A 12547-nucleotide genomic window follows, 5' to 3' on the forward strand; every position below is an offset into this window, starting at 1 on the left:
TCAACATCGCAATCACAATTATTTTATACTTTTGCGATTCGCTAATATTACAATGAAAATTATCAATCAGGCGGTACCGAAAGCACGCGTAAATATCGCATCACGTAATGCGCAACGGATTACGACCAAAAACAGAAAAAAAAACCGTCTGCGACGATAAGAAACAATCGGAGGAATCCGGCTATCATCGCGTGCCGTCGTCTCCCAACGGCTCCGCGTCCATGCATAAATAATATTATTCAACGAAGCCGTGCCATGCCTCGACGAAAGCGATTGCTCGACGTTCGCATATACGCGCCCGCACGGGAAGATCGGAATGACAACTCCGTAATCTGGCGGGGGCTGACGTCAGTGTGGTCCGCGCGTATACAGAGGAAGGAGCCTGGCTTTGATCGTTGACACTTATATACGCATAGATATACTTATACATACAGCTATCGGCCGGCGCACGAGCGCGTCTGTGTACACGTTACACGCGTTTCTACTGTGCGGGGCCCGACGCGGAGTCTCTCCAACTGCCGCCGCGCAGTCGATGAGAGAAAGGAGAGCGACGACGAGGCCTTCCTTGAAACCGCGAGCGGCTCTTCACGACAACCGTAGGTACCTATACCCTGCGCTGCGCTCGCGTAAACAGTGCGACTCGGCCGATGCAACGATTTACGTTAATTTGTAAAATATAAAACGCGAGTGATAAAGACCTGGCGCTGATAAGGCTCGAGCGGCTTTGTTCGCGCGCTGACAATACAGGTCGCTGATGTCTTCGGTCTTTGAGTACAGTGCACTGGTGTTGTGATAAATCGGTGAGTTGTTGTGTTTTTATTTTAAAGTGAATCGTTCTTTGTTGAATCGAAAATCGGTATATGGTGTCTGTGGTACTCTACTTTTGTACTAAGGTGAGATGTAGTATAGTTTGTACGCTTGCGGTTCGTGAGATGAAAATGAAAGTGTTTTTAGAAATTAGAAGATTAGAAGAGGCTTTCGAAGCCTGTACGTGTATGGGTAATTCTACGGGAAAAATACATTTTTCTGACATTGGAAATGGTGAAAGAAAAAATGGTTGGCACACGCGCTCGGATCACTAATGTTTTAATTTAACGTGTTTGAAACGACGCAAAACCACGTCCCCGTACTTTCACCCTACCGATATACGTTTTCTGTTTGCACCTTCAGATATTAAATACATGCCGTTAAACAATGGCTAGTTTTCGAGCAATTTTAGGGGACGAGAAAACAGTGTCACAAGGCACTTTTTCGGTGTTGGAACGTGGTTTTGCATTGAATTAAATTTGTTTTAAACATGCACAATTAGAAAATAAGTGGTATTTTTTAAGTCAAGAAAGTTTATATTTTCCGTAGAATTTCCCATATATGCCGTATGTTTGGTTTTTAGTTCTAGAACATTACTGTACCGATTTCTCTGAGGATTTCTCTCGATCTTCTATCGGAAAGATTACTTTTGTTGAAGAGCTCTTAAATTAAACAAAGTCATAGGCTCTCAACATTAACTGCAACAAAAAATATAGGCCGTTAGACGCATTAGCTTTATGGCTCGCAAATCGTTAAAATATTCAAGGGCAAGTCATGCGCAGTATATAAATAGACGAACACCGGCAGATTTGAGAGTTCCCATCAAAACAAAAGAGAAGCACGCTTTGTTACATCACACTCCTATATTGTAGTCATATCGGTGATATAATATTATGTTATGCTCGCGAAAACAGCTGTGAATCATGCCAAAACTTTCCGAGCAGACTGGTTCGATCCTATTGAGCGGTTCTAAAAATAAGCCAAACGAAATAAAACAAATGCGTCAGATTTCTTTCGTATACTGCGTGTCACTCCTCCGAACTTTTCCGCCCGCAGCTGTATATATACTTCCTATAGCGTGTTTATACTTAGTACCTAATGCGGTACAGACGAGTATGGCATACTCAGCGCGGATACAGTGCTATGGGCTGCAAAACGTCGCAAAAGTGGGGTATTAACACGCGCGTGCGAGCTCTGGCTTGCCAGTTAAAAATATACGTGAATCAGCCGGGAGAGTATATATTGTTGTTCACCGGCCGGCGAGTTGCTGATGTAAGTCGCCGGGAACCGAATCTTCAAGCGTAAAAGGCAGTTTAACACGTATACAGTGCCGATAAACTATACGGCGGAATCAGCCGCTTGACGGATGTTAACAGATTCGAGTTTTGCATAAAGTATAAAGGTGTGTTCATACATACGTGGAATATGACATCTGACGACTCTCGTGCTATCTTGATATTACTTTATTTACTTCATAACAGCTTTGTTTACGTTGGTTGTAGTTTTTGGGTAGGTACGTATACGAGATATTCTGAATGACATTGAGTGCAGTTTTAAAATAAGAGAATAATATAGAATCAGGTGTCGTATCTTTCGTTTTTTTAACACAATAAAATAATAATGTAATGTAAATTACATTCGTCTTATAATGAATCTTTTTAGAGAATAAGATGCAAATCAAATAGAAACCATACATGCAGATTGCATTTTTTGCTAATCTATATTTTTAATGCATTATTCATTCCCAAGTTTTTCTAATTTCACCTTTCATAAAAATCACAATTATAATGTTTCGGAACATTTTTATCGCTTTAATTTGCTTGATTATATACGTATACCAAAAGATGAACAGGAAAGACTGTCAAAATTTTATCTGAATCTAATAGGTAATCATCCAGCGTAATTGCTCGTGTAATAAGGACGTAATTGCGGTACCACGGCACGACGCCAAGGTCGTTCGTGCAACGTTGCAGCACGTTTCTTCAGACGCGAGCCAGTTGTTGAGAGTTAGTTCGATCGAAAATAAATGATGCATACATTTTATCCGGTTCTACTTCTTTTAGGTCACGTATACAGCTGCTGGACTTTCAAACCATTTATTTGTCCTTACTCTCTAGTTATTCGATTTATACTTGCCTTCCTAATCATGCCGATGTTAATCCACGATATATCGTTATGTCAGCGGTGACTTATGCACGTGTAGATAAGAATTTTGATGTTAGACTCTTCTTTTTTTCAATGCTCCGAATAAAAATAAGCGCGAGAACAAGTATGAAAAAAGAATTAAGGAAACACAATTTTGACTATTCCAGTGAGCATTTCAGGACGCTCATTTTTATTTAAAGACCTCCAACCTTGTGCATGTGTTTTAACTTGTAAATCGGATGAGAACGGAATAGAAATTGTCGAATTAAATCTTTTTGTTAACCGAGACTTCCATTTTACTAGACATGAATCTAAAAAAAAGAGTGTTTAAATAGAATTCGCCGCGAAAAAGCTATGTGATTGATTGATCTGGTTAATTACCCTCAATAAGACTAATAGTTTCATGGCTAAACACGTCGCACTTACATTTATATGTATCAAATTCAATTTCTTTGAGTTTAATCTACCTACAAAATGTCCCATGGATCAAAAGTTAATTTCAACCGCAATCTGAGCATGTAGTAAATTTTCTATTTCTACTAATCTAGCTTTATACATGACTCCTAGAAAAAACACATTACACGCGTGAGTTTGATATCACGGGCCCGGCGCGAAAGCAGATAAAACTTGCCAATATATAAAACAGAAAACAACCTTTATCCGAATCAAATGATAAATAGATAAGAAGCTGAAGCTCGTTAAAGCGAAATGAAATTCATTATTTGGTGCTTGTGATTCTATTGGAGTCGTCCAGCGCAGTCGAGAGAACAGGAGATTGAATGGATTCGCTGAGGAACAGGCTACGGCCTCGAAAATGTGGTCTAATTATGACCTCTCTACTAATTGGAATACTCGTGCCGAACGTAGTTTCATCCTACAGTATTGGCGTGGGTATCTCCGATACAACTGGACCCGTCGCGGAGATCGTCTTTGTAAGTTTTCACTACCTTCATTATCATTCTGCTTTGAGCGTAATTGAATATAGCGTCAAGTTCGCGAATGCGCTAACATCGCTTCAACTCTCGCTGAGAGTTCATCGATACTTCACCTACAGTGTGTAGTAGCTGAAGTCAACAAAATTACCGAACAATCGTGAACTTGTTATTACTCACAGCAGCTAACATCTAAATTTTCTTATCGTACATTAACGCGAGACGCTTAGTTTGATGATATTACAATATATCATGCTCCAGAAATTTTCACTATATACACGCGGTGTTTTATCCTAGGTTGCGTTTTTTCATAGAATTTAATTTTGAAAAGTGTTACACGCGAAGTACAACGACACGTGCTAATGGTGTAAGCACGTGCTTGCAATTTCCATTTTCTCCGGTTAAAATTTTACTCCAATGTAATTTGCGTCCTTTTTTAAATTTCAAAGATGGGCTATGCCAAGATGGATCAGAAGGGCTCGGGGCTTCATTTGCGGACATTCGCCCGGTCATTCATCATCGACGATGGCCAGCACAGGTTCGTCTTCGTCACAGTGGACAGCGCGATGGTCGGTCACGATGTGAAGGCTGCGGTGAGTTTATGTGTAGTTTAATCAATTTGTTCATTATCGCTGCACGTTCCAGCGAAATTCATCCTTGATCAGCCCCATTTATCAGAACTTTTGAAGTACTGAATGAGAGATGTACATCCTACATTATCAGTTATATTATATCATGCGATATAAATTTAATGAAGATAATCAGTGCTGATCAATTTTAAATATAGTGATGAAGTATGTTTTTGGATATGAATCTCGTTCATCGAATCGTATTCTTATTATATTATAGATAATCATATTTCGTATGTTATGATTATGTTTGCAATTTCAAATTATCGGATTATAGAATTATTCAAGTGGGTATGCCAAGATGATACCAGATTTTTGGTTATAGACAAACATACGAATATTTGAAAAAACAATTACTGCACTCTACTCATATGTAACGATGTTCCTCAGGTCCTTCGAAATCTTCAGTCGCATTACGGCGACTTGTACACGGAAAGCAACGTCATGATTAGCGCCACTCATACGCACTCAGCCCCGGGCGGCTTCATGATGGACGTACTCTTTGACATCTCTACTTACGGTTTCGTGAAGGAATCCTTTACTGCTTTGGTCAACGGAATCGCCAAGGTACCATTTAACCAATGTAAACTTATTGGTAACGCGGAAATATAGCCGATGCGACGACGCTGTCGCCGCAACAGCAATACAAAAATAATTGACCTCTGAATTGTCGACTTCCGTTTCAGAGTATTGACAAGGCCCACAATGCCGTTGTTCCGGGGCGCATATTCATTACACGCGGCGAGGTATTAGAGGCCAATATCAATCGAAGTCCATTGGCTTATCTGAACAATCCTGAAGAGGAGAGAAACAAGTAAGAGACTCTTACATATTGATGATATGCGTTCATTGAATTGTTCGTCCATGAAATTCAATTATTCAAATATTTTTTTGACGTAATGTAATAATTTTCATTATTTTACATATTGACACAATCAACTGATGAATTCTCTTGCTTTAGATATAAGTATGACGTAGATAAGGACTTGGTACAGCTTCAATTCATCGCTGCGAACGGAAAACCGCTCGGAGTTATCAACTGGTTCGCCGTCCACCCGACTAGTATGAACAATACGAACCACCTCGTGTCCAGTGACAACGTCGGTTTTGCGTCGGTACTCTTCGAGAAGCGGATAAACAAGAACGCCATGGTTGGAAAGGTAACGACTATACCGACCGCTTGAAAATCGCAATCGCTTTTATACGTCGTTGTATAGACATGCCGGAGAATTTACTGCGCGACAGAGACCGAATTGGATAATTGCGTGTGAGCGCAAATTGAGGTGTCGTTGCACGCCTATTTAGAAATTCAATTAATTAACGTTACGACACGAGTTCTCCGATCTGAAATAGTATAGAGCAAAGGAGACTGAACTCCCAGAAGTCAGAGGATCGATCGTACTTCAGCATGAGACGGGTTGCCGGTGTAACGGCGCACTTTATGCTGCCGAGAGTGCTAAGTTATAGTCAAAAACGGTATTAATTGGGTGTGAACCTGTAAACGTTGACGTTGATTGCGTTTTATGATTTTATTAAGTTGATGAGATCATTAAGTTATTTTAATTAAATTTGATAAGCTGTGTTATTTTATAATTAAATTTATACGAATCAAAATTATTTTATTTGATACAGAGGAACTTAAAAATAAACAGTGTTATACGTGTTTACTTTGATAACATTGCTTATCAGTATACATTCACAATGTGATATAATATATTTGAGAAAAATGTCTGCCTTTGAGCGAGAACATGCATCGTTACATTTCGCTATAATTACAGGGTGACTTTGTGGCTGCCTTTGCTTCCACGAATTTGGGTGACGTTTCGCCTAATACACGCGGTCCGAAGTGTGAATTTTCCGGTCAACATTGCACGGTGCAGTACACTTGCCCAGGTAAAAAGGAAATGTGCTTCGCATCGGGACCAGGAAAGGACATATTTGAGAGTACGAGCATAATTGCAAACAAGATTTTGGACGAAGCTTGGGTAAGTTTTATCTTGTCATAGATCTTGATTTGGATATTTTTTATCTTATGTTACTAAAATTATTAATGAATAAATATTACGCTACACTACTTTATAACACACTTTTCTATATTATTAATCATTAGCAAAATAGCATGTCTTTTTTGTCAGTACTTGAATGAAATTTCGAGAATTTAGTTCTTAATTATATTAGTCAGAGAAATTGGCAGCTGCTTCTGGGACGCTATAAAGTTATAATTAAAATTATCTGGAAAGTTTGTCATATAACTTTTTGAAAATCGTGTTGATTAACAGAATCGCTAATATACGGCAAATAACAATTTTGCAAAAATATCTCTACCAACCCTCGCATTTCCTCAATTATAAGGATTACTTTTAATGACAAGCACTTACTATCCTATCTGCTACCTTAGCAGTCATGTTTTTCATACACACTTATAAAATGCGTGTTTTCACGTATGCAAACCTCTTCATACATCTACATCCGTACGACTCGGGGAAAATGAATAATAGCTCACGGACCCTGAACCTCCAGCAGCAGTGTTTATACTTACGTACATCATGCTTCAAGTTCGCACTAGGGAGGTGTGACGTTAGGCGCGACATCGCTAAGCGTGAGAAAGTGCAGCATTAGACGTGTCGGAGCTTTGATATAATCATTTAAGTATACATTAGCGGAAACAATGCGTGCCGTTTCGTCTTGAAAATTGCAAAGCGAAAATTTCAAAGCAAACGCGCGTCACGCGTTTGTTACAAATGTGGGAAAAATGCAGCAATAAAGAACACTTATTACAGGATCTGGAATTGTTGAAAAGTTGTTATTTGACTTGCATTAGCATGAGATATGAATTACGAGTTCGGTTATGAAAAAGGTGTTGCGAATTTTCGACAAGTGAAACCTTGGAAATTTGAATACTGAGGTCAACGCTGTTATATCTCGTGCGTATAGTGGATATGTCGGCTTGCGTAACCCGGACATTATCTACGGGCAACACGATTTTCGTAGATAAGTTCTATCAATTTTGAATTCACGTAACGAAGAAAGAAAAACTAAGACCGTTTGAGTAAATGTCGAAATGATATATTTCATCACTTCAAATGCCATTGTTTCGACAGTTAATTATTTTATAATTTAATTCATCCACTTTAAAGCGTAAGGTTTTAAGGAAACAAAAGAAAGGTCACATAATCACAAGTTTTCTGTAAAAATAGTTTATTCAACTCGATGAAAAAGAAGTCGCGCTCTCCCGAGCGCTTACACAGTGCACGGAGCGCCGTCAAAAAACTAAAATTAAATAATACTCTTGGGAAGGGAATCTCTCAGCTCCTGTCACCTGCGCACGCGTGCACAGGACGACAGAGCGTCACGCGTCAAGTATACAACCTATATATAATAATAAACATACACGCGCGCTAAAACTCTCGCGAGCTCCCGTGCAGAGCGCATCGGGGCAGCAAAATTTGCTAAATGCCAGATCGACAGCGCTCAAGAGCGGAGCAGCTCGAATTTTGCGCAACTCATCGGCGTCGTGGAATCGCGATGAATGATCGATCGCAATTATTTCCTGTCGTAGCCGTGGTAGCCATGGGCGACGGGGGCAGCCGCGTGGATCGGTGCCGGATGGACGGCGTGTCCGATCTTCTTGACGACGGCGTTGAAGCCGTTGTGGTCGTCGGCGGTGTACTCGACCACGCGGATCGTGCCGTCGGGTTCGTTGACGCTGTAGGAGCCCTTGACGACGTCGCCGTCGCGCTCCTCGTAGGCCGACTTGACGTCACCGGTGTGCGGGTCGTTCACACCGTAGTTGTAGGCGTATTTCGGGTAGGCCTGCGGAAAAGAGAAGGATCACTTGTTTAGTGGAGGTATTTTTCGCTTATTTGACAAGTTCGGATGAAAGTCAGGAGGATTGGGCTCGATCACGGGTATGTGACGGATGGCGGGAGAGAGGAGAGTATATAGACGGGAGAAAACAGTTGACGAATGTATGAGGCGTACTGTGTCGTTGTGAAAAAATGGAAATCCGATAATTAACAACGGAATACGCCGAAAACGAGTTCAGCTCTAATTATCAAAGTCATTATATCGCATTTAATTATGTATCGTACACCGAAACCAAGAACTCTACGATCGTCGAACGACCTCAATAGTCTCTTAACCGAGTCGCATGGGCTTTCCGCAACTGCCTCTGCGGTAATCCTCAATCCGGCTTGATCCTTTAATTAACTGCGTTTCCTCCCTATACTCATCTACGCGTTTCTCCCTGCCCAAAACCGATTTCGGTAACACTCGCAAACTCAACGGATAGCAATAATTAAAGAATCTCACGTGGTGATCTCCGTGGTGTCCATCATCGTCGTGGTGATCGTACTCCCCGGCGTAGTGTCCGTGTCCTCTGTAGACAGCGGGATATCCACCGTAGACGGCGTTACCGTAGCCGGCGTTACCGTAACCGGCATTAGCGTAGGCAGCTATCGGTTGTTGGTATCCCAGAGCCGGGGCGCCGTAGACGAGTTTTCCATGAGCTGCCGGGGCGTAGAGAGGCGCGGCGCCGACGCCGTGGTAGTTGTCGAGGGCGAGACCACCGTCGTAAGCGGCAGCAACGGCACCGTAAGGCAGAAGTGGAGCGGCTCCAGCACGGGCACTGCCCAAGCACCCCAGGACGACCAGGAGAATGAGGCTCTGCAATTGCGGACGATCGTGACTCGAATGCTCGGCTCGAGTATAGTGTGGGATTTCATATTTTCCAGGGGAATGGCTTGTGATATGCGACTGCGGAATCTAAATTTAGCGAGGGTGGCTTGAAATTTTCATGCTACTTTATTCTTGGCCCGTGGGATATTTTTGTGCGGAGTTTTTTCATTGCGTCGGATCGCGGGGTGGATAAGGTGTATAAATAGACAAGGTCTGTGAGATGGCGAGTTGATATGTAAACTTATTAATTTTTTTCTCGTGCGATGTTATTGATTTCGAGCAGCAGTTATTGCGTTAAGTGTAAAAATCATAAAGCGATAATTATAGGTTAGCGGTGATATTGTCGTTCACCTGTTGTTATAGGCAGTGATTGCAGGATGGGTTGGGTCGGACGAGTGATGAAACGGAAGGTCGAATTTACATTAGCTTTGAAAATGGATGAAACATTGCAGTGAGCCAATACCCTTTATTTTACGGGTCCCCATTTCGTGCTTTAATTACTATTGTTATTTTAGAACTGTTCTGTTGTTCTGTTATATGCAATATATTAAATGTATAATGATCAACAGTGCGTAAAAATAAGCTTTCATTTACAAAGTTATCAAGTTATTATTGAAAGCGTTGTTAGTATTGAGATATCGAATATATTATGGAAAATTATCAATGGTTTTCAGATTAATGAAAATATCGCAAGCAAATAGAAAAATACGAAAAGTCCAAGTAAAAGCTTTTTCGAATTCTAAAAGAAAACCAAAAATTGTGACGGAAAAACAAACGATCCATCATTCAAAGTGACACACGACGTTGGTCAAATATTAGATAAGATATAGAACACATCCGCACAAAACCAACTCTTGATCGAAGTACACTGGCTATACAAACTGAGAAGATCAGATCACACTCCGAGCAGCCGAAACCAAACCGCGAATGAAAGCTCGCAAAAGCTCGCAAACTCAAATCCCGCACACCGGTCGGTATACTATATGTATCATAGTCGACGACCGCGTGATGTCCGTACCTCGGTAGTATACATCGTCGAACTGCTCGTTAAGCACACTGCGTGAGGCTGTGGTGGAGGTAGTTGGTATTGGTAGCGCAAACCGCGAACTGATAACCAACAACGTGCATCGCTAGTCTTTTATACTCGAGCTCGGAGGACTCCGTGCGCCAATGGCCGGGGCGTGTGCCAGGCTCGTCTCTCAGGCATACCGCCACCTGCGGCCGCGAGCAGGGGGGCAAGCCAGAGCGCACCGTCCGGTTCGCGTTAAACGCCGCCGCCGCCGCCGCTGCCGTTGCTGCGTTGTGTAATTCAAGGTCTGGCGGCTCCTTTTTTCCTCATCAATGAAACTATGAAATTGCCGGCTACGTGCTATATACGTGTATGAGCCTTCTTACCAAATAGCGCTGCGCGGACTCCATTATGGCAAAGGACGCGACGAAAGTCTCTTTCTCGAAAGCCGAAGAACGAGCGCATGTACGCGGGATATACGTATTACTTATGTGTGTGCATGGGTATGAAAAAAAAAATTCTGGTCTAAGTGCGCAAGTGGACGGCGAAATGGAGTAGGCGCGCGTGAGGAATTTTGAGAGAGATACCCGCCGACAGATATGATGTATGCGGCGTGTAACTCGCGCGCGTACGCGGAGGAGTTGAGAGCTTGTTTGGGGCTTCCTATATACACGAGCTGATGTGTGTCCGGGACATTTTTTTCTCGTATACTCTGGGCTCGCGCGGAGAGACGAAACGCGTTTGCCAGTTGCTGAAATGACTGCGGGTAGTTTTTGGAAATGTGCGGACTTTTTTGGTCGAGGACGCTGTACTAGACTAGAATTCGAAAATATACAAGGTTTTAGATGAACTGATAAGCAGTCTATGATGCGCGGTTGGAGATTTAATCGGACGAGACGCCAAATTTACCATAACTCGAAGTTTTTTAGTTTCTTCTTCATAATATGCTCTAAACGATCATCCTCGTAAAAAGCTCCGAGAGTTCGGAAAATTAAGAGATTACAATTGATCTTTGTCTCGCCGATTGTTATTATTTTCTCACAGGGATTTAGCGTGATTTGTTGGCTCAACAAAAAAATCTCACGGCAGTATAAACGTTTAAGCGTGTATATGACTTAATAAAGGCAAGGTATCCTCTGTCGTCGTGTAGACACAGTCTTGATCACACATTAAAAAAGCATTGCGAAAGCGGATTGCCAATTTCGAGCATTGTTGCTCCAAATAAAAGTCCAATAAATCTGTCAAAAAAATTTCTCTTTCCTCGCCGATTAAGTCGGCACGCGTTACACCTCGTTTCGCAGGCAACACAACGTTTCGCACGGCCAACCGGCTTCACTCGCGAATAACCCATTTTTTCGACATTTATGTAATATAAAATTCGTAAGCAGCGCATATAATAATAAGCGGCATACCATAAAGGCCGTAATTAACGGCCTCGTCCGCGCGATATCAATTACGAAGCGATCTGCAGTACAGCATTGCGCCAGCGCGTACACGCGGGAAGATGACTTTTAGCGCGCGATTATGACAAAAGAATCGGCCGAAGAAGAAGACGAGGAGCGAGAGAAAAAATCGTACGTTTATTAGCCTTATCCGCGGTAATCAGCGCGTGTATACGGCCTAGGCGTGTTGTTACCCATAAGTCACCTCTCCGCGCGCGCGCGGGCACGTCGAGCATATTTTTACATCCTTTTTTTCGTCGGTGTGAGTCAAGTGCTCTCGAGACCTATTCGACTCGCGACTCAGGCTTGAGAACAGTTTTACGACACGTCGACGCCTCGGCCGATTGTCCGAGCGGCCGCCGCGGCGCAAGGCAAGGCGGGAAGAGAGCGACTAGGGAGAAAAAAGGAGGGAATGAGTGTCAAGGCGCTAGGTCAGGGGTTTCCCATTATCGATGAGAAGCGGGAAATTCTGTGGAACCTCAAGGTGTCGAATTGATACGCATTTTGTTCTGTGCGTACGTGGGCTTTGCACACTTGCCTAGTTCGCAGCGAGCTTGCGATGATTCGTACGTCGTAATATTTACGTGTGGAAAAAGTTCTGGTTTCGTCATTAGCATAATAATTTATCATAATTGTTTTGCATGGGATTCTCCCGACCGTGTCATTAGCATTTTAATATCGCAAAAACTGTTTCATCCCAGTACTTTGTAGTGCGTACTTTTTGCAAAAAGTTTTGAGAACGCGTTCTAATTGTTTTACCGCGAAGTTATTGCTATTTTTACTCCCTTAATAAATCTATGCAGAGCAATAATACTTAATCTGAAGATGGATCGATGAAGTATTACTGTATTTCAAATCTTCTCAATGAAATGCGTATACTAAAATTGTTATCGAAGAAATTCAATT

General features: G+C 42.1%; 2 protein-coding genes across 12 annotated transcripts in view; one reads left to right on the forward strand and one right to left on the reverse strand.

Moving 5' to 3' along the window:
* Positions 1-419: 419 nt before the first annotated feature.
* The window catches only part of LOC100122600 (neutral ceramidase), a 64228-nt gene continuing 52100 nt past the window's right edge, over positions 420-12547 (forward strand). For 4 of the 11 annotated variants that reach the window (XR_004227221.2, XR_513102.4, XR_004344792.1 and 1 more), the window contains exons 1-7: positions 526-800; positions 3699-3884; positions 4334-4477; positions 4904-5080; positions 5200-5327; positions 5475-5673; positions 6292-6498. Coding sequence is in view for 7 of the 11 variants with exons in the window: in XM_001606161.6 (XP_001606211.2) it covers positions 3732-3884; positions 4334-4477; positions 4904-5080; positions 5200-5327; positions 5475-5673; positions 6292-6498 (1008 nt within the window). In the remaining 4 variants the exon portion in view is untranslated. Of the gene's footprint in view, positions 894-3632; positions 3885-4333; positions 4478-4903; positions 5081-5199; positions 5328-5474; positions 5674-6291; positions 6499-12547 lie in introns of all 11 variants that reach the window. The other 7 variants (XM_032598659.1, XM_008218402.4, XM_008218403.4 and 4 more) reach the window with 7 other exon arrangements.
* Positions 7695-10336, reverse strand: LOC100379589 (cuticular protein RR-2 family member 56). The gene is made up of 3 exons (XM_008218400.3): positions 10209-10336; positions 8825-9178; positions 7695-8326 (listed from the first exon to the last, which is right to left on the reverse strand). Exons 1-3 carry the CDS (start codon positions 10221-10223, stop codon positions 8057-8059), a joined length of 639 nt encoding a protein of 212 aa, XP_008216622.1. The 5' UTR covers positions 10224-10336; the 3' UTR covers positions 7695-8056.

Source organism: Nasonia vitripennis, chromosome 3 (genome assembly GCF_009193385.2).
Source record: "Nasonia vitripennis strain AsymCx chromosome 3, Nvit_psr_1.1, whole genome shotgun sequence".
Lineage (NCBI taxonomy): Eukaryota > Metazoa > Arthropoda > Insecta > Hymenoptera > Pteromalidae > Nasonia > Nasonia vitripennis.

Bases quoted from the DNA above. Each gene is read 5' to 3' on its own strand.
- LOC100379589 (XM_008218400.3), bottom strand. The intron at 8,327-8,824 runs GTGAGATTCTTT...TCTTTTCCGCAG, and splicing joins GACACCACGGAGATCACCAC to GCCTACCCGAAATACGCCTA.